General features: G+C 54.2%; 2 protein-coding genes across 7 annotated transcripts; one reads left to right on the top strand and one right to left on the bottom strand.

Moving 5' to 3' along the window:
- Positions 1-321: 321 nt before the first annotated feature.
- On the top strand, positions 322-21,643 carry Abcc10 (ATP binding cassette subfamily C member 10). 3 transcript variants are annotated; one of them, XM_070023676.1, is made up of 22 exons: positions 322-458; positions 644-815; positions 3,078-4,299; positions 4,414-4,641; positions 6,478-6,634; positions 6,806-6,915; positions 9,366-9,445; positions 10,303-10,474; positions 11,501-11,599; positions 12,438-12,627; positions 13,335-13,412; positions 13,772-13,963; positions 14,352-14,508; positions 14,688-14,877; positions 17,298-17,641; positions 17,924-18,093; positions 18,465-18,625; positions 18,905-19,158; positions 20,296-20,441; positions 20,520-20,617; positions 20,788-20,900; positions 21,169-21,643. In XM_070023676.1, exons 1-22 carry the CDS (start codon positions 401-403, stop codon positions 21,326-21,328), a joined length of 4,551 nt encoding a protein of 1,516 aa, XP_069879777.1. In that variant the 5' UTR covers positions 322-400; the 3' UTR covers positions 21,329-21,643. The 3 variants fall into 3 exon arrangements, with proteins under 3 accessions (XP_069879777.1, XP_069879776.1, XP_069879778.1); XM_070023675.1 differs by having other exon boundaries at positions 20,296-20,617; XM_070023677.1 differs by lacking the exon at positions 21,169-21,643 and having other exon boundaries at positions 19,084-19,158; positions 20,788-20,892.
- Positions 21,560-26,910, bottom strand: Dlk2 (delta like non-canonical Notch ligand 2). Of its 4 annotated transcripts, none has more exons than XM_070023678.1 (6): positions 26,773-26,910; positions 25,669-25,812; positions 25,358-25,421; positions 23,770-23,900; positions 22,927-23,071; positions 21,560-22,482 (listed from the first exon to the last, which is right to left on the bottom strand). In XM_070023678.1, exons 2-6 carry the CDS (start codon positions 25,742-25,744, stop codon positions 21,747-21,749), a joined length of 1,152 nt encoding a protein of 383 aa, XP_069879779.1. In that variant the 5' UTR covers positions 25,745-25,812; positions 26,773-26,910; the 3' UTR covers positions 21,560-21,746. The 4 variants fall into 4 exon arrangements, with proteins under 4 accessions (XP_069879779.1, XP_069879780.1, XP_069879782.1 ...); XM_070023679.1 differs by lacking the exon at positions 26,773-26,910 and adding an exon at positions 26,629-26,715; XM_070023681.1 differs by lacking the exon at positions 26,773-26,910 and adding an exon at positions 26,271-26,524 and having other exon boundaries at positions 25,669-25,878.
- Between the last annotated feature and the right edge of the window lie 70 nt (positions 26,911-26,980).

Raw genomic sequence — 26,980 nt, 5'->3', positions numbered from 1 at the left:
AACCAGTTAACAGACGAGTGAGTACTCCACGTGAGAGGGTATTGAAAAAAAATGCATTAAGGCAGGGGTCAGCCACAGATCAGCCAGATGACACTAGGGTGCCAGGGCGCGCCTGCGTGCAGAGGCCCCTGAAGCGGAGGGCGGTGCGCATGTGCGCAGCGTCGGTCGGGGGCGGGACGGCCCTCGCGAGATGGGTCCTCCTGCCTCTGGGGGGCGCCAATGAGCCCGCCCGGCACGCGGATCCATCCGGCCTTCGCAATTTCATTATTTATTTACTTATTTCGTACCCACGGGGTACCTGGGATATCAAAATTCGGCGCAAGTCAAGCTCTTTACGCTTCCGGATCTCCAGGGGCAGAGAGACGAGAGAGGAAAGAGAGGCAGCAAGGCCGGGGACCAGATGCCAGAAATCGGCCAGCTGCTAGGGACCGAAACGCCCTCCATTCCTCCGCTCCGAGGTACCGCGAGAACGGGCGGGAGCGAGGGGGGGGGGTCGGGGCTCGAGGGCGGGGTCGGGGAGGGGGCGGGGGAGGGGGGCGGGATGGCGACCCGCCTGGGGTGCGATCGAGACCCGCCTGGGACGTGATCGCGGCCTCCCCCCCCCCCCCGCCCCGCCCTGCGCCCACTTCTGGCTTCCGCTCAGGTGCGGCGTCCATGGAGCGGTTCCTGGCCGGGCTGTGTGGCTCCGACGCCGCGCGGCCGCTCCCGCTGTGGGAGGGGGGCACCACGGGCCACTGCTTCACCCAGCTGCTGCTCGGCGCCCTGCCCCACGCGCTCCTCGCCGTGCTCAGCGCCTGCCGCCTGGGCACCCCGAGGTGGGTAGAGACGGCCGCGCGGCCTCGGTCCGTACCGTTCCTGCAGACCTCACCTGCCCCCCCCCCAGTCTCCTGTCACCACCATTGCGCGGTCCCGGGGGGGGGGGGGCGGAAGCAGAAGGAAAGCGGGGTGTGGTTACCTTTAAGACCCCGATGGGACATTTTACGTTTCACAGCATTGCTGGTTCAAATGAACAGTACCCGGCATACTCTTAGAGCCCAACGTAGAAGTTATCACTACTGTAGGTTTTTCAGATGCTGACACTCAGCTGTCATGAATTAGTGGCAACTTGAGTGAACAGCGTTTCAGGGGGAGAAAGCAACAAGCTGGGAGTTGGTGGCTCACAGCTATAATCCTAGCTACTCAGTAGGAGGCTGAGATCTGAGGATCTCGGTGGGAAGACAGCCCAGGCAGGAAAGTCCATTAGATTCTTACCTCTAATTAATTAGCAAAAAGCCAGAAATGGAGCTGTGGCTCAAGTGGTACCAGCCTTGAGGGAAAAAAAAATCTAAGATAGTGCCCGGACCTTGAGTTCAAGCTTTAGTGTACACACACACATGCTGCTGACAACTCATGTTTAAGCTGTAGAGCCAAAAAACCTGGGTTTGAAGCACCTGTAACTCATTTGGAGAGGAAACAGAAGGTAGAAGACTAGCAGGATCAAAACCTTAAGACTTGCTGGGTTTATGGCTGTAAGGCCATAAGTAAGTACTATACTCACCTTGCTTGTGTAGTTCATTCTTAGATGGCTGCAGATGGCTAGGTAGTCTTGCATAGTCTGGCTGCTGAGATGGTAGGATAGGAGGGCAATCTGGTCTCTGACTTGCAGGACTGGTGAATTAGGGAGTTCATGACTCTTTCCTTGGATAGGAGAAGCAACAGACTTGCTTGGTCTGGGTGGAATTCTGACTTCTACATGAAATGAGACAAAAAGCTATCTTTTGGCAGTTGACTCTTTATATGTGTGCCTGTGTGTCTGTATGTGTGTGTGCACACATGTGTGCATGCACGTACACACATGCTAGTGCTAGGATTTGAATTCAGTGCCTTGCTCTCTTATGGCTGGTATGGTACTCTACTACTTGAGCCACACCTCTGCTTCTGACTTCTTGCTGGTTAATTGAAGATCAGAATTTGTCTGCTTGATTTGCTTGGAACTGTGATTCTCAGATCTCAGCTTCCTGATTAGCTAGTTGCCAGTCCCCGTCTACGTTTTACTTTTTAATCAGTGGAAAGATAGTAGATTATTCTGATGCTTTGCAAAACGTATACTCTACTGTTAGAGTACAGAAGCTTCCACATAAATCACATTTTCGATTATCATAGATTTCATGTGAATTTATGGGCAATCTCAGGTGGATCCTTTTATAAAAATTACCATTCATGGGGCTGGGAAGGTGGCTTAGTGGTTGAGTGCTTGCCTTGCAAGCATGAGGCCCTGGGTTCCATTCCTCAGCACCATATAAACAGAAAAGGCCAGAAGTGGCGCTGTGGCTCAAGTGGTAGAGTGCTCACCTTGAGCTGAAGAGCTGAGGGACAGCACCCAGGCCCAGAGTTCAGGCCCCAGGACTGACCAAAATATATATCATTCATAGGCTGGGAATGTGGCTTAGTGGAAGAGTGTGCTTGCATGTGTGCTAGCATTTATGAAGCTCTGGATTTTATTCCTCAGTATGACATAAACAGAAAAGGCCAGAAGTGGCACTGTGGCTCAAATGATAGAATGCTAGCCTTGAGCAAAAGAAGTTCAGGGACAGTGCCCAGGTCCAAGTTCAGTCCCCAGGACAGGCAAACCAAAATTATCATTCATTCCGTATTGGTTATCTTCTTTTTTCCTCCTCCTCCTTTTTTTTCTTTTTCTTTTCTTTTTTTTAAGGCAAGGCCTCATTGTAGCTCAGGCTCACCTAGAACCCACAATGTGGCCCAAGCTTGGCTCTATCCCACAGTGTATGCTATCATGTCATGCTAGACTTTTTATTTTCTAATAAATTTTCATGGTAGGTACAGCCTAGATTCCAAATTGTTAATGCCACCTGTGGTGACATCAGATAGAAATGGGTAGATGAGAAAGTGGATTGGGTAATCTGGGAAGGCCTATTGGGTTTCAGTAAGAAAAAGCCTGGAGTTCCAGGGTCAAAAGGGTTGGGATACAATGTACAAGGCAAGAAAGAGAGTTCATTCCCTATAGTTAAACACATTGTTGGAGGGGTGTGTCTGAGTATTGAGTCAACCAGGATGTGCCTCTTCCCTTTTGTCACCAGATCTCCAGATTATGTGGTACCCTGCAGTCCTGGCTGGCGCCTCAGACTCACAGCTTCCTTCCTGCTCTCCCTCTTCCCACTGCTGGACCTCCTTCCAGTTGCTCTGCCACCAGGGACAGGCCCGGGGCCCCTATGGCTAGAGGTGCTGGCGGACTGTGTGGCAGCTGTGGCCTGGATCACCCACAGCCTGGCCCTGTGGGTGTTGGCTCGTTCCCCTCATGGCCGTTTCCGGGGACCCTTGGCTTTAGCTCTGGCAGCTTTCCTGCCAGCTCCAGCCCTAGTGCTGACCTTGCTGTGGCATTGCCAGCAAGACACGTTTCTACCCCCACTTCTCCCAGGGTCCCTGGCCCGCCTGTGTCTTCTCATTTTGCAGCTGGCAGCAATCTTGGCCTATGGACTGGGCTGGGCAGCCCCTGGGGGGTCACAGGGACCCTGGACTCAGGAACCCTTCCTGTCCTCTGAGGGTCAAGAATCTGAGGTGGCTGAAGATGGGGAGAGTTGGCTGTCACGCTTTTCCTATGCTTGGCTGGCTCCCTTGCTGGCCCGTGGGGCCCGAGGGGAGCTCCGGCAGCCTCGGGACACTTGCCGTCTTCCCCGAAGGCTGCATCCTGCCTATCTGGCCCGTGCCTTCCAGGCGCACTGGCAGGAGGAGGCGCAGCTGTGGAGAGCCCTGTATGGGGCCTTTGGACGCTGCTACCTGGCCCTTGGACTGCTGAAGCTGCTGGGGACCATGCTGGCCTTCTCAGGACCTCTGCTGCTCTCTCTGTTGGTGGGCTTCCTGGAGGAAGGGCACGAGCCCCTAAGCCATGGCCTGCTCTATGCCCTGGGCCTCACCAGTGGGGCTGTGCTAAGTGCTGTTTTGCAGAATCAGTATGGGTACGAGGTACGTAAGGTGACACTTCAGGCACGGGGGGCCGTGCTGAGTACTTTGTATCGCAAGGCCTTGCATCTGGGGCCCCAACGCCCTCCTGTTGGTGAGGTGTTAAACCGACTTGGCACTGACTCAGAGCGGTTGCTTAACTTCGCCAGCAGCTTCCACGAGGCCTGGGGCCTACCCCTGCAACTGGCTATCACCCTCTACCTGCTGCATCAGCAGGTGGGGTTGGCCTTTGTGTCTGGTCTGATCTTAGCACTGCTGCTGGTACCTGTCAACAAAGCAATCGCCACCCGCATCATGGCCAGCAATCAGGAGATGCTACAGCACAAGGATGCACGGGTTAAGGTGAGGGGTTACTGGGGTCCCTCAGCCAGCTGAAGATCCCAGCGGGCATCCAGGCAGAGAAGATGCCTGAGCAGTGTCTGCACTTCACATTGCTCTCTTATCCCCTGTCTCCAGCTCATGGCAGAGCTGCTGAGTGGCATTCGAGTCATCAAGTTCTTTGGATGGGAGCAGGCGCTGGGGGCCCAAGTTGAGGCCCGCCGGGCTCGAGAACTGGGACGACTCCGTGTGATCAAATACTTGGATGCAGCCTGTGTATACTTGTGGGCTGCCCTGCCGGTCGTCATCTCCATAGTTATCTTCATCACCTATGTCCTCATGGGGCACCAGCTCACTGCCACCAAGGTGAGGACTGGGAAGGAGGACATTGTGGGAGGAGGCAGCAGTGGAGGGGGAGGAGGATAGGGGAAGAGTACTCAGGCCCTCAGTGCTGGGGGGGAGGGGGGCAGGAGGACACCTGGCTGCCTCATTCTCTCTCAGCCAAGGGAGATAGATAACTCCAATAGGACCTTTTTTTTGGGGGGGGGGACGTTTAGATATATAACCCTCTTCTCTGTGAAACAGTTCACTTTCTTCCTCTCCCTTCCACTCCAGCTTCCCCTCAGTCAGGCCCAGACTTGGACTTAGAGTCTACCACCACCCCCTTTCTTTGGGATAGGACTTTGGGATATAGCCCAAGTTAGCCTTGAACTGGTGTTCAGTCTCTTTATCCTCATTCTAAAGGCCTTGGGGGGGCTGGGGATGTGGCTTAGCAGTAGAGTACTTGCCTAGCATGAATGAAGCCCTGGGTTCAATTCCTCAGTACCACATAAAGAGAAAAAGCCAGAAGTAGCGCTGTAGTTCATGTTGTAGAGTGCTAGCCTTGAACAAAAGAAGCTCAGAAAGAGCGTCCAGGCCCTGAGTTCAAGCCCCAAGACTGGAAAAAATTAAAAATTAAAGACGTTGCCGGGCGCTGGTGGCTCACGCCTGTAATCCTAGTTACTCAGGAGACTGAGATCTGAGGATCGCGGTTCAAAGCCAGCCTGGGCAGGAGAGACCTTGAGACTCCTATCTCCAATAAACCACCAGAAAACCGGAAGTGGCGCTGTAGCTCAAGTGGTAGAGCGCTCGCCTTGAGCTGAAGAGCTGAGGGACAGAGCCCAGGCCCAGAGTTCAAGCCCCACGACCGACAAAAAAAAAAAAAAAAAAATTAAAGACGTTGGGGGGAAATCCATGAATCTAGTTCAGCATCTAGCTGGGGCCAGGTGATACCACCACTCAGAAATTATGTGGAGCTGCGTGCTGATGTCTTCTGCCTGTAATTATGGCTACTCAGAAGGCTGAGATCTAAAGATCACAGTTTGAAGCCAGCCTGGACAGACAAATTTGCAAGACTTTTATTTCCAGTTAGCTAGCTAAAAGCCAGAACTAGAGGTGTGGCTTAAGTGGTAGAGCACCAGTTGTGAACAAAAAAGCCAAGAAAGTACTTAAGGACATGAGTTCAAGTCCCAGTAACCACCCACACACACACGCACGCATGTACACACACACTCACATACACATGCACATGTGCATGTACACAAAGAAGTCTCAAAGTGAGCTAGGCCTGTGTGCTTTCCATGCTGCAATCTGGGAGCTGGGGTATAGTTTTTGGTAGAGAGAGTGCTTAGCACATTTGAATCTCTGGATTCCATCCTTATCACTAAAAGTTAAAAAAAACAAAAAAACAAAAGAGCCAGGCACCAGTGGCTCACACCTGTAATGCTAGCTACTTAGAAGGCTGAGATCTGAGGTCACTGGTTCAAAGCCAGCCCAAGCAGTAAAGCCCATGAGTTCCAATTACCTACCAAAAAAAGGCCAAAAGTGGAGCTGTGACTCTAGTGGTAGAGTGCTAGCCTTGAGCACAGAAGCTCAGGAACAGCACCCAGGCCCACAGTTCAAGCCCCAAGACTGGCACAAAAAAAATAAAAAATAAATATTAAAAAAAATAGTAATCTAGTCAAACATCTGAACTCTCTCAGGTTTCTGGAGTGGCCACCTTTGCCATTGCTAATGTAGGATTGCCCAACCAATCCCTAGAGCCTGCTGCTGCCCCAATAGTGCCTCCTCTGTAAGCTGATCCATAGAACCGTCCATAGCATGAGTCCTCAGGTAGCTCCTGGGCTTTGAGTGGTACCTCACCCACCTGTTCATTCTGCTTAGGTTTTCACAGCACTGGCACTGGTGCACATGCTCATTCTTCCCCTCAACAACTTCCCCTGGGTGATTAACAGTCTCTTGGAGGCCAGAGTGTCCTTGGACCGGATCCAGTATTTCCTTGACCTTCCAAACCACAACCCTCAGGCCTACTACAGCTCAGGTAAGAACCTAGCCCAGGTTCAGGAGGGCTTGTGGTCACCTGGGCACTGTGTGTAGTTGCTTTCTTAGGAACAGAGACCCAGCTAGTTCTAAGCAGGTGGAGAAGGGCAATTGAATGAGTGACAGCAGATTCATGGTAGGAGCCCAAGGTAATAGGTTTTTCTCTGTTTAGATCCCCCCACAGATCCATCTGTAGTATTGGAGCTACACGAAGCCCTGTTTTCCTGGGACCCCACGGGAACCAGCCAGAAGACTTTCATCAGTCACCTTGAAGTAAAAAAGGTTGGGAGGGTTCCCCCAATAACAAGGGAGATGGGGCTCAGTGGAGATAAAGCAGGACTATGGCAAGCATGCATGGATGGCTCTGTAGTTCTCCTGGCTGATGGAGGGAGGGGAAGGGTTTGATAAATAGGTTCTAGTCTGAGAGGAGATAACACCTCATCTCTGAATCTCCTCTGTACCTAACTTTTTCAGAATAGTCCCACTTCTCTCTGGTCTTTTAGACAGCTCATATCCAAATCCAGAAGATCACCTCTTTTTCCAATGTCCCAAACTAGCTGCAGAGTTCAGAAGGGACGTCAGGCTTATCCATCACTCTCCCCCCCTCCCCCACACACACCCTGCCTGAGGCTGAGGCCCTGCAACCATACACACACACACACACACACACACACACACACACACACACACTCACACACACACTGCCTGAGGCTGAGGACCTGGGGTAAGGCCCTGCAACCACACACACACACACTCACACACACACCCTGCCTGAGGCTGAGGACCTGGGGTAAGGCCCTGCAACCCCTTCCAAGAGATTGTGTAAATAGGACAGGTAAAGCTCTGTTCCGCCTGATGCAAAGCAGTCACCTTGTGAGTCGTGATGTGATGTGCATACACAGAGGAGCAGCAGGAGCACTCTTGGCAGGAAGGTGTCTCCTGTTCTCCCCAGTCCTGGTTTTTACTCTTCTGATTTTTTTTGTTTTGTTTTTGGTCAGCCATAGGGCTTGAACTCAGGGCCTGAGTGCTGTCCCTGAGCTCTTCAGCTCAAGACTAGCATTCTGCCACTTTGAGCCACAGCACCACTTCCAGTTTTCTGGTGGTTCACTGGAGAAAAGAATCTCATGGGTTTTTTTGCCCAAGCTGGCTTTGAACCACGATCCTCAGATCTCAGCCTCCTGAGTAGCTGGGATGACAGGCATGAGCCACCGGCGGCTGGCCTCCCGTGACCTTTGTCCACCCCCACAGCTCAACCCAGAGTTCTCCAGAGAGAACTGATTTGCCTCCACCAACCTTTGGCTCACATTTCTGGTTTAAGCTCTGTATTGTTTTTCCTCTTAGTTCAGGCAAGACAAGGCTGGAATTTCTCAAAAGAATTTTACTAATGTGTTGGGGCTTATTTTGATATGTCATAGAAACCCACTGGAGCTAGCTTAAGCAAACAAGAATTTGGAATAAGGATACAGAGCTGAATTACCAAATCCAATGGCAAGAACTCAGCCAGATCTTAGAAACAGGCCAGAGCCAGGCCTCAACTTGCAGAGCACTCTGCCTCTGTCTGCTTTTTCTCCTGTGCATTTGCCTCATTCATTCTGGACCCACACACTCCATTGAGAACTTCTGAGAACCCTCCCACTGGCAGGCTGCCGCCAACAAGAAGAGAAAAGTTGCCTCTAGGACCTGATCCCCTATTATCAGGGAAAGACACAGATCCATCTGGTACCTGCGCACAGATGGGTCAACCCCAGCAGGCAAGCTAAGGGCAGCACAGACACAGCATTCCTGAATCTCCAGCCCATCTCTAGAATTTTTTTTTCCTTTTTTAAGTTTTAGCAAGGATTTAGTGTAACAGGGTGAAAGGAGGTTGGAGGCATGGCTCAGTTGGTAGAATGCTAGCCAATGAGCAAAAGTGTCAGATACTAAGTTTGAGACCCAGCTTTGAAGGGTCCCCCCCCCCAAAAAAAAAAAAGAGTTGGGCTGGGAAGTGGATCAGTGGTTGAGTGCTTGCCTCGCATGCATGAGGCCCTGGGTTTGATTCCTCAGCACCACATGAACAGAAAAAAAGCTAGAAGTGGCACTGTGGCTCAAGTGGTAGAGCACTTGCCTTGAGCTGAAGAACTCAAAGATAAAAAAATAAATAAGAGTTGAAGGAGGGAAGGAAAGTACATCATTAAGGGAAAGGACAGGTACCAGCTCAACAGCTGAAGAGCCCGGCTAAATGAAGAGAGAGAGAACATTTCCTGTTCCCCATCCGGGAAATAGAAGTTTAACATGGATTTTGTTTTTCACTTAGAGCATGCAAATCGCTTCATGAATTGAGGGAGAACAGGACATTTTAAATTGCAAATCACAGAAATGAGCACCTGTGCAAAGCTTTGCTTTGTAGCTCACAGTGGCAGGTGGTCCAGCTCCAAAGCCTGGAACCCTCTTTCCCAGCTCCCCTCTTCTCGCTGCCTGCGAGCATACCTTGGAAGTTCTTAGGCAGTTTCATTTACTTTTCTCTTGACAAGCTGCTCACTACCCCAAGCCCTAGGCCCTTGACACAGTGAAAATAATAGCACCATTGAGCACCAGACCTGGAGTCACTAAGGCCCCATCACCTAGGAGGTGAACTCCCTGGCAGACTAACTGGTTCCCAGAGTGAGGCCTGGGGGGTGGAGGGGGGGGCCGATCACTGTCTGCTGTGTCCTTCCCCTGTATACAGTGAGTGCATACTCTCTGGCTCCTTGCAGGGTATGCTGGTGGGAATCGTGGGGAAGGTAGGCTGTGGGAAGAGCTCGCTGCTGGCTGCCATCACTGGAGAGCTTCACAGGTAATGAACCTTCCATCCCCAGCTCTGCCCTTGAGTAAACCCTGAGACCTACCAAGTATAGGGCTCCTCTTTCGGGGACCAAGTATAACCAGGAGGAGCAAGCCACAGGCCCTTTCTTGGGAGAATTTTCAGTTTAGAATAGGAGCTAGGTCAAGAAAGTTGAGTCAACATCACAAATATCATAGTTCTATAATAGAATAAGAATAAGAATGGAGCCAAGCACTGGAATGGAGTTCATGCCTATAATCCTAGCTACTCAGGAGGCTGAGATCTGAGTATTGCAGTTCAAAGACAGCCTGGTCAGGAAAGTCTGTGAAACTCCTATCTCCACTAAACTGCCCAAAAAGCTGAAATTGGAGCTGTGACTCAAGTCGTAGAGCCCTAGCTTTGAGCACAAAAAGGCTCAGGGACAGCTCCCAGGTCTTGAATTCTAAGCCCTAGGACTGCCCATACACATATGAATGGGCACCTCGCAACAGCTGTTATCTCAGAAAGTGTGGCTGTGCACGGAAGGGGTGTGGAGAGGAGTGAAAGTTTTGAGGAAGACAGGCCTAATCTTCAAGTGAGGATGAGCGGTGGAGTGCCACCCCTTTGAGCTCCTGAGCACGTACATAAGAATGTGAACATAGAGCAGATACAGCTTGGCTCTAGCCAAAGAGTAGTTCCTGTCCCTGTCCAGATTAAGCCGACAGCTGCATTTGGACCCTTGACCGCAGAGGCTGTCACCTCTGACATATGACATGAGAAGTGGGCCCTGTGTCTACCCTCCTCCACCTGAGGCTTCCAGGAGGCAAGGGCTGGACATGGAAGGGCCCAGTGAAAAGCCAGTCCCCATGGAGCTGGCCTGACTCTTGCAGGTTGCATGGACAGGTGGCAGTATGGGGACTGTCCAAGGGCTTTGGCCTGGCCACCCAGGAACCCTGGATCCAGTTTGCCACCATCCGAGACAACATCCTTTTTGGGAAGACATTTGATGCCCAGCTGTACAAGAAGGTGCTGGAAGCCTGCGCCCTCAGTGATGACCTGAGTGTGAGTATGGAGCCTTGAAGCCTTTCGCTGCTGCTTCCCATGAGTTCCCAGCACCTCATGCTGGAGACCTGCCTCACTGCACAGGGGTTGTTTCTGGGACTGGCCATCTAGACTGGGCTCCTAGACTGTCCAGCTGCTTGGTTCCCCCTTTACTGTAGGTTCCCGTGGGGGTGACGGTAACTCCATGTTCCACTACAGTTACAAGAGCCCTAGGGCCAGGCAAGGGTTCCCAGTGAGGCTCGGTAACGCTCAGGTCTGGTTCCAGTTCCTACTGGAAAGGTTTGAGAGTCAAGGTCTTCTTGGGACATTTGCCAAGTCCATGAATACCCTTCACGCCCAGTCCAGGTACCAAATTTATTGGAGAGACTCCCAGATTTTTTTCCCAATTTCCATGTCTCCTTCTAGGACTGTTGTCACCACCTCCCCTCCCAGATAAATGTGGAGCTTCCCTGGGAAGGAGGCCCTTGGCTTTGACCATGGGGCATCCTGTGTCTGTCTGTCATTTGTTTCCATGTCCTGTGGGCGAGGTAGTTAATTGGCCTGAATTTTGGTCTCCTCTGTAGGAAAGAAATAATACTAACTTCATAAGACCTTTGTGGGTTCACATGAGATAATACCAATCGCGTGCTACACACACATACTAAGTATTCATAGTAAATGTTAGTTGTTTTTTTTTTTTTCAATCCTGGGTCTTGAACACAGGGCCTGGGCACTGTAGCACTCCACCACTTGAACCACAGTGCCATTTCTGGCTTTTTCTGTTTATATGGTACCTAGGAATCGAACCCATAGCTTCATGCATGCTAGGCAAGCACTCTACCACTGAGTCACATCCCAGCCCCAAATGCTAGATTTTGTTGAGTTATTGCTTATCTCCTCTGACTTGCCCAAGTTTAAATCCAGTCTCAAGCTTCCACACTCTCTTGACCTCATCATCTCTTTCCTACAAAGGAGTAGCAAATGGGGTAGGAGCTATTGAGGAGCTTTCTGACCACTGGTGACCACTGGGGGTGTCTGTTCTATCAGATCCTGCCTGCTGGAGACCAGACAGAGGTGGGGGAGAAGGGTGTGGCTCTCAGCGGGGGACAGCGGGCCCGCATTGCCCTTGCTCGTGCTGTCTACCAAGTAAGTTAAAGGGGGGACGGGGGACAGACTGGTACATGCAGGCAGTCCAGAGCCTTGGGAGCTTGACTGAGTAGGGGATGGGGCTCTTTCCTTCCCATCCCTCCTTTGTAGATTCCAGGTAGAATTAAAGGCCTGGGACCCCGCAGAGCACTAGGTCTTGGGCTCTGGCTTTAGAAAATTAGAAGCAAATCTATCCTCAGATCTCACATCCTTCCCTATTACTTTAGAGATGTTGTCACCAGTCTTCAACTGCCTTAGAGTCTCAGAAAGCCTCTGAGAAGCTGGGCACCTGTGCCTTAATCCTGTAATCCTAGCTACTCAGGAAGCTAAGATCTGGATTGTGGCTCAAAGCCAGCCCCAGTAGGAAAGTCCATGAGACCCCTCTCCCCGTTTGTTTGGTTTTTGTTATTGTTGTTGTTTTTTGTTGGCTGTAGGGCTTGAACTCTGGGCCTGGGCGCTAACCTTGAGCTCTTCAGCTCAATACGAGTGCTCTACCACTTGAGCCACAGCCCCACTTCCAATTTTCTGTTGGTTAATTGGAGATAGGAGTCTCACAGACTTCTCTGCCTGGGCTGACTTTGAACTGTGATCCTCGGATCTTAGCCTCCCAAGTAACTAGGATTATAGGCGTGAGCCCCCAGTGCCTGGCTCATGAAACTCTTGTCTCCAGTAAACCACCAGAAAACCGGAAGTGGTTCTTGGCTCTAATGGAAGAGCTGAGGGGCAGTACCCAGGCCCAGAGTTCAAGCCCCATGACTGACAGGGAAAAAACAAAAAAGAAAAGAAAGCCTCTTAGACCAGCCAGAGGACTTAGGCCTGGGTGTCTCCCTTTCCCCAGGAGAAGGCACTCTATCTGCTTGATGACCCCCTGGCTGCTGTGGATGCAGATGTGGCCAACCACCTGCTACACAGGTGCATTCTGGGAGTTCTGGGCCACACCACTCGGCTGCTCTGTACCCACCGCATCGAGTATCTGGAGAACGCTGACGTGGTACTGCTGATGGAGGCTGGGCACCTTGTCCGTGCTGGTAATGTGGGCCTGGAGCTTGGTTGGAAGAGGGAGCCATCTTCCTGGGTGTGACAAGAAAGAAAGCTGGGTGGGTGGATTGTTGGGTGCAGAGCCTGCCATGACTTCCACGTGTGCTTGGGCCCAGGCCTCACCTCCTGCCTGCCTGCACAGAACTGGTATGAGGAAATGGAATAGAAGGGAGGAAGAGCACTGGTGAACTCCCAGCAGGCGTGGGGCTCAGGGGTGTTATGACTGAGTGCTCTTACAAACCAAAACAACCCCAGAGAACACGCTGATGACCTCAGAAAAGAGAGAGCAGTCAGGTTTAGAGCCACCTTTTTATAAAGAAAACAAAAACCCCTGCAGGATTAGGGTTAGTTTCCAGAAGGAAGTGACCACCTGCAAATTCTCTGGGGAAGCAGGAAGATTACCAGGTACAGGGTGTGAGTGACGGAGAGCAAAGCTATGTGTGAGTGTGAGTGGCAACTCTAAACAGGTGCTCCCTCCTGACCGCTGATCTCCTCCTTTGTCCATCTGCTGATTCTAGGTGTAGAGGGATGGACTTGATGGGTCCTGCTCAGAGTCTAGGGGAAGCCACAGCAAAATCCTGCTAGGCTAGGTAAAGGAGGAGGGCCTTAGGAAGAGGAGATGGGATTACACACACATCTACAAAGGCTTGGTATAGACCCACAACAACCCTCTCTGACCTCCCTTCCTCCCTTCCAGGGCCTCCCTCTGAGATTCTGCCATTGGTACAAGCTGCCCCCAAAGCCTGGGCTGAGGATGGACAAGAACCTGACTCAGGTATGGCCCAGAAATGGGAGGAAGGGGCTTTGGGGGGATGGGAGAAGACAGGATCTGACTGCCCTTGAATTCACTATGCGAGCTGATCCTTCTGCTTCAGCCTACTGAACGGTGGTATTATAGGTGTGTGCTGTTACACCTGGCTAAAGTTGTGTTGTGTTGTTGTGATGGAACTCAGCCTTGCACAGGCCAGGCAGCTGCTCTACCACTGCACTAACATCCCCAGCCCTGGGTCATGCTTTTTGCTACCACACTATAGAAATCAACAAAATTGAAATCAAACCAAAAACTTTCCCACTCCTCTGAAACACAACCATTCTGCAAGCTTACATTCCCCCGTGATCTCCCAACCCTCACAGCCAGTGCCCAGTCAGTACAGAACCTGGAGAAAACAGAGGGGCTGGAGGTGGAGCGGAGCACATCTGGCCGCCTGCTGCTGGACGAGAGCAAGAAGGAGGGCGCTGTGGCCTGGCACGTGTACCGAGCATACTGGAGGGCCGTGGGCCGGGGCATGGCCCTCGCCATCCTCTTCTCCCTGCTCCTCATGCAAGGTGAGCTTGTCCCTCAGAGTCCCTCACTGCCCTCCACAGCCGTGTCACCTGGTGCCCATCACTGCCATCCTACCCTGCACCAGTCATCACGCAGCCCAGAGCCTCAGCCAGTATGGGCCACAGTTGGGACAAGGGCCCCGTTTGTTCTGAGAGGGTTCCAGGACACAGAGTGCTTCACAGCCATCTTGTAGGCGAGCCCTTTGTACACAGTTGAAATCAATGCTGTCTGCAGAGTGAAGGGCAATAGGTTTCGGAAAGAAGTGCGTGTTAGGGAGGCTATGGGATGGGGTGAATGGGAGGGTGCAGGGGATGCAGAAGCGGGGAGCCAGAGTCAAAGGCCGGGGTAAAATTTGTCTGAGTCTCACAGCTTCCTCCTTCTCCGCTCCAGCCACACGCAATGCTGCCGACGGGTGGCTCTCCCACTGGATCTCCCAGCTAAAGGCAGCCAGGAATAATAGCTCCCAGGAGGTGCCAGCCCCTGCCAGCCCCGGCTCCAGTGGCCCCTTGTCGGCACAGCTGCTTCTCTTCTCACCCGGAAGCCTCTAGTGAGTGAGCAGGGCTGGGAGCAGGCCCAGTGCACTCAGAGTGGCCTTAGGGAAAGGAGGAAGGGTTGGTGGCTGTGTCTTCATGGGTGGATGATAGGGAGTGGTGGTCTAAGGGAGGGAAGGGGGACCCCTGAGTGGTCCTTCTTTTGATTACCCACAGCCTCCTCCCTACCACCCAGCACTCCTGTGTTCCCACTGCCCAAAGCTGCCCCCAATGGCTCCTCAGACATCCGTTTCTACCTCACCGTGTACGCGACCATAGCTGGTGTCAACTCCATCTGCACCCTTCTCCGGGCGGTGCTTTTTGCAGCAGGCACGCTCAAAGCAGCCGCCACCCTGCACCGCCGCCTGCTACATCGAGTGCTTCTGGTGAGGGGCTGGGCAGGGGCCCTCCTCAGTCCCGGGCCTTCCCAGTACCTGGGCCCCAAGTCCTCTGGATTACTTAGCCCCTTCCAGATAGGGCAGCATGTGACAGCCTCTGAAACCCAGAGAATCTTGATCCTTTGAATATAGTGATTTAAGTGTGTAGTTTTTCTCATCTATATAATGGACAGATAGGAGAACCCTCGGAGTTCCATCACAGTTTTAGACTGGAGGTACCCTTTTCTTTTCTTTTTTTTTTTTTTTTGGGTCCGGTTGTGGGGCCTGAGCGCTGTCCCTCAGCTCTTCAGCTCAAGGCTAGCGCTCTACCACTTGAGCCACAGCTCCACTTCCGGCTTTTTTCTTTTTGCTTATGTGGTGCTGAGGAATCGAACCCAGGGCCTTGAGCATGCAAGGCAAGCGCTCTACCACTGAGCCACCTTCCCAGCCCTGGAGGTACCCTTTTCTGTTTCCTAATCTTTTTTTTTTTCTTGTGCCAGACCTGGGACTTGAACTTAGAGACTGGGCACTGTCCCTGAGCTTTTTGTTTGTTCACTCAAGGGCAGTACCCTACCATTTGAGCCACAGGTCTACTTCTGGCTTTTTTCTTTTTTTGGTCGGTTGTGGGGCTTGAACTCTGGGCCTGGGCGCTGTCCCTCAGCTCTTCAGCTCAAGGCGAGCGCTCTACCACTTGAGACACAGTGCCATTTCTGGCTTTTTTTTGGGGGGGTGGTTATTTGATGACAAGAGTATCATAGACTTTCCTGTGTGGGCTGGCTTTGCACCATGACCCTCAGCTCTCAGCCACCTGAGCAGCTAGGATGACAGGCACTAGGCATTGTTTCTTATTCTTTATCTCCTTTTATTCTCATACCCTGTTTGGATCTCCCCTCCCTTCTCTGACAAGCAACTATTCTAAGTGCAGCTTAATTTGTATCCTTTGTGTGTCTTTTAACAAAATGCCTATCTGCTGTGCATGTATTTTTAGTTTGTGTAGATGATACTGCTAGAGCTCACATTCTCTTTCTTACAACTTTTCTGTTTCTAAGATCCCTCCTTGTTGCAGGGTGTCTATCTAAGTCTTTTGCTTTCCCTCATATACCTATTATGAGGATTAAATGAATTAGCACATGGAAAGTGCTTAGGAAAACACCTTGCAGCCTCTGAGCGCTCGCTCAGCAGTCACTACAGATTCTGTTATTATTACAGAGCCCTTTGTGGATCCGTTGTTACGGTCTCACAGTAACCCTGTGAGCTGGGTGTTTGTGGTTCCATTTGTAGATGAGAAAACCAAGGCACAGCATTGCAAAAACATGGCCAATGGCTAGTTGTGTGGAGAGCTAGTCTGTGAACTATGAACTGCCTGTCAGGGAGCAACTGTCCACTGTTCTGTCTCCCCTCTGAGGGCCAAGGAGGGCACACCAGTCCTCTCCCTCCCCCTCCCCCATTCCTCCTGTATTGCTCATAAATTAGCCTTAGGAAGTTCTCCAGAAAATTATTTGACCTAGTACTCTACCTTGTGATAAGCCTATTCCAAAAGTAAAGGCAGAAATATAGGGGACAGGAAAGCGAGGAAGGAGCATGCCTCCCTGGAAGAGTAGTCTGAGCTTGGCGCTGGTGCCTCACGCCTGTAATCCGAGCTACTCAGGAGGCTGAGATCTGAGGATCAAGGTTCAAAGCCAGCCTGGGCAGGAAAGTTAGAAAGATTCTTATCTCTGATTAATAGTCAGAAAACTGGACGTGGAGCTGTGGCTCAAAGCTCAGGGACAGCCCCCAGACTCTGAGTCCAAGTCCCAAGACCAACCAAAAAAAAAAAAAGAATAGTCTGATAGCTCGCATTTACTGAGCACTTAATCAGTGTTAGGTAGACTGTGCTAAAGACTTGGATCCTAACAGCCCTGTGGGATGTGGTTTCATTACTGTCCCCATTTGTCAGATGAGGAACAGAGGCCTTAGATGAATATGTCCTTTGCCTGGGGTCTCACATTTCCTAAGTGACAGAGCTGGAATTTGAGTTGCAGTCTGTCTCCAGAGCCCAAGCTTTGACTGATGGTACTCACCCCTGTGTCCAGCAATCAAGATGTTGTTCTTGACTTCTCACTGAATCTGGCTGACCGGAAGCTGGGATACATTAGCTCTCTGCCTTTGCTCAATAGAGTGGCAGGCATGACTAGCCCAGTGGGAAGACCAGTCAGTATAGCCTGGCATAGTTGCTGCTGGCGAGGAATTACAGTGTACCCCACTGGGAATATTCTTCCTCCAAGCCCCACCAGCTCCTCTGTTCCCAAACTCTGGGGCTGCTTTGCTCCCTTCCTGTTCTCTTCTTGGAGATGGTGCTCTCTTGCCCATCCCATCTCCCCAGCCCCAGGGCTGCCTAGCAACCCCTTTGCTCTAGACCCTGCTCTGGCCAACCACCTTCCCCCTTCCAGGCACCAGTGACTTTCTTCGACTCCACGCCCATGGGCCGGGTTCTAAACCGCTTCTCCTCTGACGTGGCCTGTGCAGATGACAGTCTGCCCTTCCTCCTCAACATCCTGCTGGCCAACATGGCAGGTCTGCTGGGGCTCCTGTCTATGCTGGGCTATGGCCTGCCCTGGCTACTGCTACTGCTGCCGCCCCTGAGCGTCATCTACTATCGCGTACAGCGCCACTACAGGGCCTCCTCCCGGGAGCTGCGGAGGCTGGGCAGCCTCACCCTGTCCCCACTCTACACCCACCTGGCTGACACCTTGGCTGGCCTCCCTGTGATCCGGGCTGCAGGGGCCACCTACAGGTGTGTCTGCCTCCTCTGCCCAGAGCCTAGGGAGTGAAATGCTGGAGAGGAGGGAAGAAGAGGGATTCCAGAAAGAGAGGCCCTCTGGGGAGAGATTGTCTAGGCCTCAGAGGAGAATAGGAAGGGAGACCAGGGAATGAGAAAAAAACAGGAGAGAGTAAGACAAGGTAGATCCCCTCAGGCGAGGCCTGTGGGTGGGAGGGAGGCAAGCCGTGGGGAAGGGACCTGGATGGTTCCTGCATCAGCAAAAGTGGCCTTTATTTCCCTTCTGGCCCTCCCCAGGTTTGAGGAGGAGAACCAGCAACTCCTGGAGCTAAACCAGAGGTGCCAGTTTGCTTCCTATGCCACGATGCAGTGGCTGGACATTCGGTTGCAACTCATGGGGGCAGTGGTGGTCAGTGCCATCGCGGGCATTGCCCTGGTGCAGCACCAGCAAGGCCACACCAACCCAGGTGCTACCCCACGACCCTTCTGTTCTTACCCCAGACCTCTCCTTCCCTGAACTGCCCTTCATATTGTTACCTCCCATCCAGGGGCCCCGTGGGCATGTCCCATCTCTGTCAGCTTGGAGGAGTGGCTTGTGCAGGGGGTGATCTGGGAATAGAACACATCTTCTGATCTTCCTCTCTTCCATAGCCCTGCCCCTGGCCCCTGCACTCTGTCCCCAGCGGGAGGCTTCCTCCTGTCCCACCCCAACCTCAACCCCCTGTCATCTTCCAGCTTATTCTAGATACCACCCACAGTCCACAGCTGGGATTCTGCTGTTCTCCTCTCCACTCCCCCTCCTTAGGCCCCCCCTAGCCTCTGGTCCTCCTCTCCCTAGGACTGGTGGGCCTGTCTTTGTCATACGCCCTGTCCCTGACCGGCCTGCTCTCAGGCCTGGTGAGCAGCTTCACGCAGACGGAAACCATGCTGGTGAGCGTGGAGCGGCTGGAGGAGTACTCCTGTGACCTGCCCCAGGAGCCCCAAGGGCAGCTGCTACAGGTAGGCCTACACCCCTTCCCTAGGCCTAGAGCTCCCGGGCCCCTGAAGAACCCTCCTGAAAGCTTCGGTCTCCTCAGCTTCTTTCCTTTTGCCCCTCATGACCTTTCTCTTAGCCGCTCCATTTGTTGGTCACCATTGCTTACCGTGTCCTCAACCTGTGTCCATCCTCCCACCCTCCCCATCCCCCACCTTTCCCATGAGTCCTCCTCCCACCCCTCTCCTCACCATCACACCTCACCCCACCTGTACCCCTCCATCTCCTACCCATGGACTCCACAGCAGGACGTTGGCTGGCTAACCCAAGGGAGTGTGGAATTCCAGGACGTGGTATTGGTGTACCGACCAGGGCTGCCCAATGCCCTGGACGGGGTGAGCTTCCGTGTGCAGCCTGGAGAGAAGCTGGGCATTGTGGGCCGCACGGGCTCCGGCAAGTCTTCCCTGTTTTCGGTGCTCTTCAGGCTGTTGGAGCCCAGTGTGGGAAGAGTGCTACTGGACGGTGTGGACACCAGCCAGCTCCAGCTGGCAGAGCTCAGGTCTGGAAGTGGAAGGCCGGGAGAGGGAAGAGGGCAGGGGGATTTACTAGTACTTAGAGTGCTTAGAGGAGTACTTACTTAGTACTTAAAGGATGCACAGCCAGGCTCATCAGGACTAGTCAGGGGAGGTGGGACTGCTGGGGGAGGGGGAGGACATCAAACTTCTATGCTGTGGCTCAGATTCATAGCTGGCCTCACCCTGACTCCTGCACCTCACAGCCTCATCATTCTTCCTACTTCCCTCCCTCTTTTTTGGGGTGGGGCAGTCGTGGGGCTTGAACCCTGGGCCTGGGCACTGTTCCTCAGCTCTTCAGCTCAAGGCGATCACTTTACCACTTGAGCCACAATGCCACTTCCCCTTTTCTGGTGCTTTATTGGGGATAAGAGTCTATGGACTTTCCTGCCCGGGCTGGCTTTGAACTGAGATCCTCAGATCTCAGCTTCCTGAGTAGCTAGGATGACAGGCGTGAGCCACCAGCTCCCAGCCTCTCCCTCTTTCTTACTTTTGCAGTACTGAGCATTGAACCTGGGCCTTCTACCACTTGAGACACAACCCCAGACCCAGCTTCATTTTTTTTTTTCATGTGCCAGTACTGAAGCTTGAACTCAAGGCCTGGGCACTGTCCCTTAGCTTTGATGCTCAAGAGTGGTGCTCTACCACTTGAGCCACAGCTCCACTTTTTTTTTGGTGGTTAGTTGGAAAGAAGAGTTTTATATCCTTTCTGCCTGGCCTGGGTTCAAACTATGATCCTCAGATCTCAGCTTCCTAAGTAGCTAGGATTATAAGCCTCAGTTACTGGCCCCTGGCTGTTTTCTGTTTTTGTACCTCAAGATTTAGACTCCTTAAAGCTAGAGTTTTTGGTGTTACTCATTGGAGGTGTAGAAGGAAGAATGGGTCAGCTTTCTTCTTCAGCTGTCCCCAGTACCCACCCCGCTGCTCCTATGGAACGCATGGTACTGGCAAATTGTAGGTACATGCAGACAAACTAGTGATTTGGTGGAGATGGGTAGGAAACAGAAAGGGCTGTATTGGAGTCTCATCCCCAGACTCTCCTGCAAATCTTCACCTTGCAGCTAAAACCTGCGTGGCGAGCAGGATGACATCTCCAGCCTGGCCTCCATGTCCTTGTCTCCTAGATCCCAGCTAGCCATCATCCCCCAGGAGCCCTTTTTGTTCAGTGGGACTGTTCGGGAAAACCTGGACCCCCAGGGCCTACACGAGGACGGGGCCTTGTGGCAGGCCCTGGAGCAGTGCCACCTGAGCGAGGTGATCACCTGCATGGGTGAGTGGCAGGGCCTGACCTGGAGAACGGGAAGGGAGCAGGAGCGGCCGCCCGAGGCGAACATGTTCTGCCTTGCAGGTGGCCTGGATGGGGAGCTGGGCGAAGGGGGCCGGAGCTTGTCCCTGGGGCAGAGGCAGCTGCTGTGTTTGGCCAGGGCTCTCCTCACAGACGCCAAGGTAAATAAGAGGACGAGTCACTGGAGAGGACTCGGAAGGAGGTAGACTGTGTCAGGGTAGGAGAGGGCTTGGCAAGAGGTTTCAGGAAAACGCTGGTGGTAGGGAATCATAGGTAGGCCGGGCTGTAGCTTGCTTTGCCATCCCTTCTCCTCTCGCTCCATGGGTTCCAGGTCCTGTGTATTGATGAGGCCACAGCAAGCGTGGACCCGAAGACAGACCAGCTGCTCCAGCAGACGATCCGCAGACGCTTTGCCAATAAGACAGTGTTGACCATAGCGCACAGGTGTGCAAGTGCCAGAGTACGGGTCACCAAGGACCCTTTTGGGGAGCCTAGGGGTCAGGGCCCAGAGCTCTCAGCTCCTGTATCCCCAGGCACAGCCCTGGGCCCCTTATCACATATTGTATATGATGGTATGGGTTCCTCCCCCAACACGGAGCCCACAGACTGAAACCTATGAGGATAGAGCTGTGCAGACTGGGGGAGTAGGGAGGGACAGCAGCTTTGTGACACTGCCCCTGTACCCCCACACTGACCACCTTCTACCACACAGGCTCAACACAATCCTGAACTCAGATCGGGTCCTGGTGCTACAAGCAGGGCGGGTCATGGAGCTGGACTCCCCCGCTGCCCTGTGCAGCCAGCCCCACTCACTGTTCCAGAAGCTTCTGCAGAGCAGCCAGCAGGGAGCCCACTCTGCTGGAGGGTCCTGAGCCAGGCTTCCTACTGGGATCCCCTCCATCTGCCCTAAGTCCTGCTGACATCAACATGGGGCTGCGTGTTTACATCCTCTCCCCTGTGGCTCTACCTCTCCTTCCCCTCTGGGGAAAGGACACCTTGGATTCCTTGGTGGGCAGAGGGCCAAGGCTTCCCCAGGCCAGGCCCTGCCCTAGTTCTCTTCACCCAGGACTCTGGGCCCTTTTATTTTTGGCCTAAGATCCCACTTACATTTTCATAGTTTTATTTGATAAAATTCCTATCTTACATTCTGTGGATTAAAAAAATAATATTTCTGGTGTGAGGCTGAAGTTGCCTCAGTGCGTCTTTTGAGCGGAGGGGTGGTGGGCAAGGACTACTCCAGTCTGAGGTGTGCAGGAGGTGAGGAAGGGGGCCAGAAAGACCCCAGCCCCATCACAGTGCTGTGGTCTTTCCAGGCTCAGGGGCCAGGTCAGGTGGCAGGGGGAATCCCGCTGGAATCATGCTCACCTGGCACTCCTGGTCCTGCCGGGCTGGCGCATAGCGTGGGACTGGGTAGCAACAGGGTTCAAGGGGGCAGATGCCCCGGCGCCAGGCCCTCAGGGTCAACAACACAGTAGCCAGGACCAGGGCCGCCGTGAGGGCCCCAAACACCACCAAGGCTATCAGGCTAGACTCACCCAGCCCAGCCTCTTGCCTCCGTACCACCTCCTTCACTGAGATCCGCAGCAGGCCTGCCCCCGCGCCGTGCAGGGCCGGCCCCGTAGCAGGCACCACCATAGCCAAGGTGGGCCCTAGGGGGGTGTCCGTCATGGTGGCAGGGCCTGGGGCAGGTAAGACAAGCTCGCAAGTCTTGCCGCCGTAGCCACTGGGGCAGAGGCAGTCGAAGTCATGGATGCGGTCCCGACAGCGAGCCCCTCTCTGGCATGGCTGGCTGGCACAGTCATCCAGGTTGATGGTGCAGAAGCGTCCAGCAAAGCCCTCTGGGCAGAGGCAGGAGAAGCGGTTTATGCCGTCCAGGCAGGTGGCGCCATTGGCACAAGGCCGCATCAGACAGTCGTCCACGTTCACCTCACAGCGGGCACCCACAAAGCCTGCCAAGCAGCGGCATGTGAAGTTGAGGGCAAAGCCCTGGTTGTCCTGGCACTGCCCGCCATTCTGGCATGGGGAGCTGTGGTGGAGGTGAGAGGACATTGGTACTGACATGTGACACGGCACAGAGGCCCGCTCAAAGTCAGGCCTCAGACCTGCGTGCTATTATCCTTATGAGTATTAAAGCCTAAAGCAGAAACGCTTCACCACCCTCACCACAGCCTCAGGCAGGCTTCTGTGGGAGCAGGAGGGGGTCCTCCACTCCTGAACCTCCCCATACAAAGCCTCCCCAAACATGCTATCTGTGACATCTCCGGCTCCTACAGATGGTGGTTGAAGAAATGAACCAAAAGGCATAAGCTGAGAAGCCTTGAACCAGGCGCACTGGCACACTGGATTTTATCCTGAGGTGCCCTCCTGTGGAGCCGACCCTCAGCCCTCCACCCTTCTCTACCTTACCCTCCTTCTTCCCTCATTCTGTCACCAGATTCTGTTCTGACCTCTGCATGGGTCCCTCACTCACCCCGCCTGCTCACAGGGTCCGGCCTTGCGTTCACAGTCATGCCCATGGAAGCCTGGCAGGCACACACAGTGGTACTCGCCACCCCCGTCATACACACACTGGCCCCCATTCTGGCAGGGGGACTGTGAGGTACAGATGTGCTCATCTAGAAAAGAGACAAGGCTTTGGGATTGTGCCTCAGACCTGGCCCTCAGATCTTCCCCATGTCCCGTGTGGCCAAGTCTTCCAGGCCCAAGGTTCAGGGAGTATTGGGTATCTACCACCCCTGCCCATACCAAGCTAGTATGGTGTAGTGGGGAAAGCTCACTGAAGCCAGAGGCAGGAGGTACCTAGCCCTGGCTCAAGAAGTCTATCTCAAACTGTCTTTGGACAAGGTGCAGCACTTCTGTGGGACTCACTTTTCTCATCTGTAAAATGGGCACAATTTTTAGCAGCTGTAGCTCCAACTTCATGGGAGTATATTGAAGTTCAATTCAGACAACCAATTATAAAATTTAAAAATAAAAGGAGCTGGGTGCTGGTGGCTCATGCCTGTAATCCTAGCTACTCAGGAGGCTGAGATCTGAGAGTCATGGCTCAAAGCCAGCCCAGGCAGGAAAGTCCATGAGATGCGTATCTCTAATAAACCACCAGAAAACTGGAAGTGGTGCTGTGGCTCAAGTGGTAGAGCACTAGCCTTGAGCTGAAGAGCTCTGGGACAGCGCCTAGGCCCAGAGTTCAACGACAAAAAGAAAGAAAAAAAAAAGGAACAAATATATTTGAGGATCAGAGGACACAGTATGCCTTCAGAATAAATACAGACAGATATTCTGAGACACGCAAGCTCCCCTCCCTGCCCCCTACCTTTGTCACAGAACTTGCCTGCCCAGCCACTCTGACAGATGCACTGCCAAGGCTGGTGGCAGGTACCGTGCTGGCAGCCCGGCATCCTCACACAGCGCTCACAATGCAGCCCCTCCCAGCCTGGGTCACACCTGACAGAGATACAAGCACAGAGTCAGTGCTGGGGGGGGGGGGGGAGGGGGGGAGGGGAAGTGAGGAAATAGAAATAGGCAGAGCCAGAGCTTCTAGAAAAGCTGGAGGACATAAGACAGCTTCTAAGGGAAAGCTGGCAGATACAGGATGGAATGAGGAACCAGACATCAGAGACCAGCATTCAAGGTCTGGATCTGTTTTGTATGTGACCTTTCTGAGCCTTGATTTTTGCCACCTCAAAGGGTTTTGCTGAAGAAATAATGTCTATAAATACTTCCAGGAACAGGTGGCTCATGCCTGCTACTCAGGAGGGTAATATCAGAGGGTCACAGTTCAAAACCAGCTTGGGTAGGTCTGTGAGACTCTCATCTCCAATGAACCACCAAAGAGCTGGAAGTGGAGCTGTGGTTCAAGTGGTAGAATTCGAGCCTTAAGCAGAAAAAGCTAAGGGATGGACAGTACCTAAGCCATGAGTTCAAGCCCCAGTACACAAACTCACTCTCTCTCTCTCTCTCTCTCTCTCTCTCTCTCTCTCTCTCTCTCTCTCTCTCCCTCTCTCTCTCTCTCTCTCTCTCTCACACACACACACACACACACACACATACACACCCCACCCCACATACCTCCAGTACCACTCCTAGTATGTCTGACACTCCAAATACATTTCCAAAAGGATAACCTTGAGAAGTCATCAGGACTATTTTCCCATGTTGTTTTGTTTTGTTTTTTAAGCCATACTGGGGTTTGAGGTCAGAGTCTGCTGCTTGCTAGCAGGCACTTCTATCATTGACCCACACCTCTAGCCCTTGAACTGATTTTTGATTTTTTTTTCTGGTTTTGGGGCCTGAACTCTAGGCCTGGGCGCTGTCCCTCAGCTCTTCAGCTCAAGGCTAGCGCTCTACCACTTGAGCCACAGCACCACTTCTAGCCTTTTCTGTTTATGTGGTGTTGAGGAATCAAACCCAGGGGCCCGTGCATGCAAGAAAAGCACTCTGCAATTGAAACACCTTCCCAGCCCCTGAACTGGTTTTCTTTAAAAGCTCTCCAATATTGAGTCTCCAACTCCTGGGCTGCAGAGCAACCTTCCCTGTCTGCTTGCTTTTTATGTCCCTGAGCTCTTTCTTCCAGACCACAGACTATGCCCCCACCTCCACCCCACTGGCTCAAATTCATCAACCTAGGGCCTCTCTCCCTAAGGCCTTAGTCTTCCCCTTGCCCTTTTCTTTCTGGCTCACCATCTCTCAACCTTCAGGTCTCTCCAGGTGTCATGAGGAGCCCTGGTCCAGGCTAAAGGAGTAAAAGACTGGGAGGTATAAGCCAGAAGAAAGAGGCGAGGCGAAGCCAAAGGAAGTTGGGGGAGGAGGGCACAGCGTGCTCCCAGACACTCAGACCCGGGGTGTGCGCGGTTGTAGGTGTGGAGGTCTGGGAAATCGAGGCACGTGCTCAGGACAGCTACCTGCAGGAGCCGTCAGGGGCGCAGCAGCCGTGGCCCAGGTCGCAGTGCAAGCTGCAGTCATCAGCTGCAAGAGATGGATGTGGTAAGAGTGAGTCTGGGCGGGGGGGGGGGGGGGGGGGGAGGGAGTCGCGGAGGGGGGCTTTCCTGTGAGCGGGTGGGCTCTATCCCATTCCCAAGGGACCGTCTGCCCCGCCCCCCCCAGCCCCGCGGGTCGGAGCGCCTGTAGTGCCGTCTCTGGCCGGCAGAGGTCAACGTGCAGGCGAGGACCAGGAGGGCTGGCAGGGCCGGGCCGGAGCCGGGGGCGCGCTCACCTCTGGCCGGCTGACCGGCTGCCCCGAGGATGCACAGCAGGCACACGACGTGCAGGCAGCGGCAGCCGCTGGGCATGGTCAGTTCCGGCTCCGGGGCGGGGGGGGGGGTGAACGGACGGACGGACAGCCGGATGTTGGAGACACCTGTGGGACAGCACGGGCTGGGAGGCGGCTGGACGCTTAGATAGCGGCGGGGCTGTGGGATCCTTCCTAGGGACGACAGCCGAGCGGAGAGGAGGGACGCCGGGGCCGAAGGGGGCGGGGACGGGCCGAGCAGGCGCAGCGCTGGGAAGGGGGACCCCCGGGAGCCCGATCGACTGGGGAGCAGGCCAAGGATGGGCAGTGCCGCGCGTGGCCACCACGGGAATGGCGAGCGCCGGGATCGCGGCGGGACGGAGGGGTCCGCGGGGATGGAGCCGGCGCGGAGGGGCGGCTTCAGCCCGGAGGGGCGCGGGGCCGGGGGAGGGGGAGGAGGGTTCCTGGCCCCCGGTTCCCCGCAGGGCAGCGAACGGACCCCAGGCTCCCTTCCCGCCTGGACCTGGGGGCCCGGACCACCCCCCCTCTTAGCGCCCCCAGCGCCGCGCCCCTGTCCTGCTCCTCACCTCCGGCTGGAAGGCGATGCGCCCCGGGCCGCAGAGCCAGGCAGATCCGACGGCCTCCACCGCGGGGGAAGGGATGGGCACCGAGCGGGGGTGCGGGGCGGCCCCTAGCTGGCCCCGGGGCGCGGTGCAGAGGCGGCTGCCATGCCAGCCGCGCGCTCGGGAATCTGGGGCTCCGGGCGACCCCGAGCGGCGGTGGCAGCGGCGACTCCTCGCGCGCGCTCGGCCCCGTGCCAGGGGCGGCGTGTGCCGGCGGAGCCCGCCTCTCCCCCCTCCCGGCGGCCCGGCCCGCCCCGCGCCCGCCCCGCGCCCTCCCCGCCCGCGCCCACCCCCGCCACGCGCCCCACACCTCGCCGCTCACCTCCCCGCTGCCACCCGGCCGCCCAACCCGGCTTTCTTCACCGCCAGGAGGAGATCAGGGGGGTCCGAATGCGCGCCCGGCCGTTCTCCCACCTCGCACGCCCCCCGCCCCCCGTTTTCCTGGCTCCCCACACCCACGCCGCACCTCACGGCCGCTGCCCGTCACGACTGTCATGTATATGCAGATATGTGTATAGATGTGCGTGTGTGTGCGTGTGTGTGCGTGTGTGTGTGTGTGTGTGCGTGTGTGTGTGTGTGTGTGTGTGTGTGTGTCTCCGGCACATTCGCTCCCGCCCCTCTCCTGTCACCAGCCCGCCCCCTCCCCTCCCCCCAGCATTAAGAGCCCTCATCAG

Source organism: Dipodomys merriami, unplaced genomic scaffold, assembly GCF_024711535.1.
Source record: "Dipodomys merriami isolate MVZ:Mamm:240054 unplaced genomic scaffold, mDipMer1.0.p SCAF_16, whole genome shotgun sequence".
Taxonomy (NCBI): Eukaryota; Metazoa; Chordata; class Mammalia; order Rodentia; family Heteromyidae; genus Dipodomys; species Dipodomys merriami.
The sequence above is the reverse complement of the archived record's forward strand: the minus strand, read 5'-3'. Positions and strand labels throughout refer to the sequence as shown.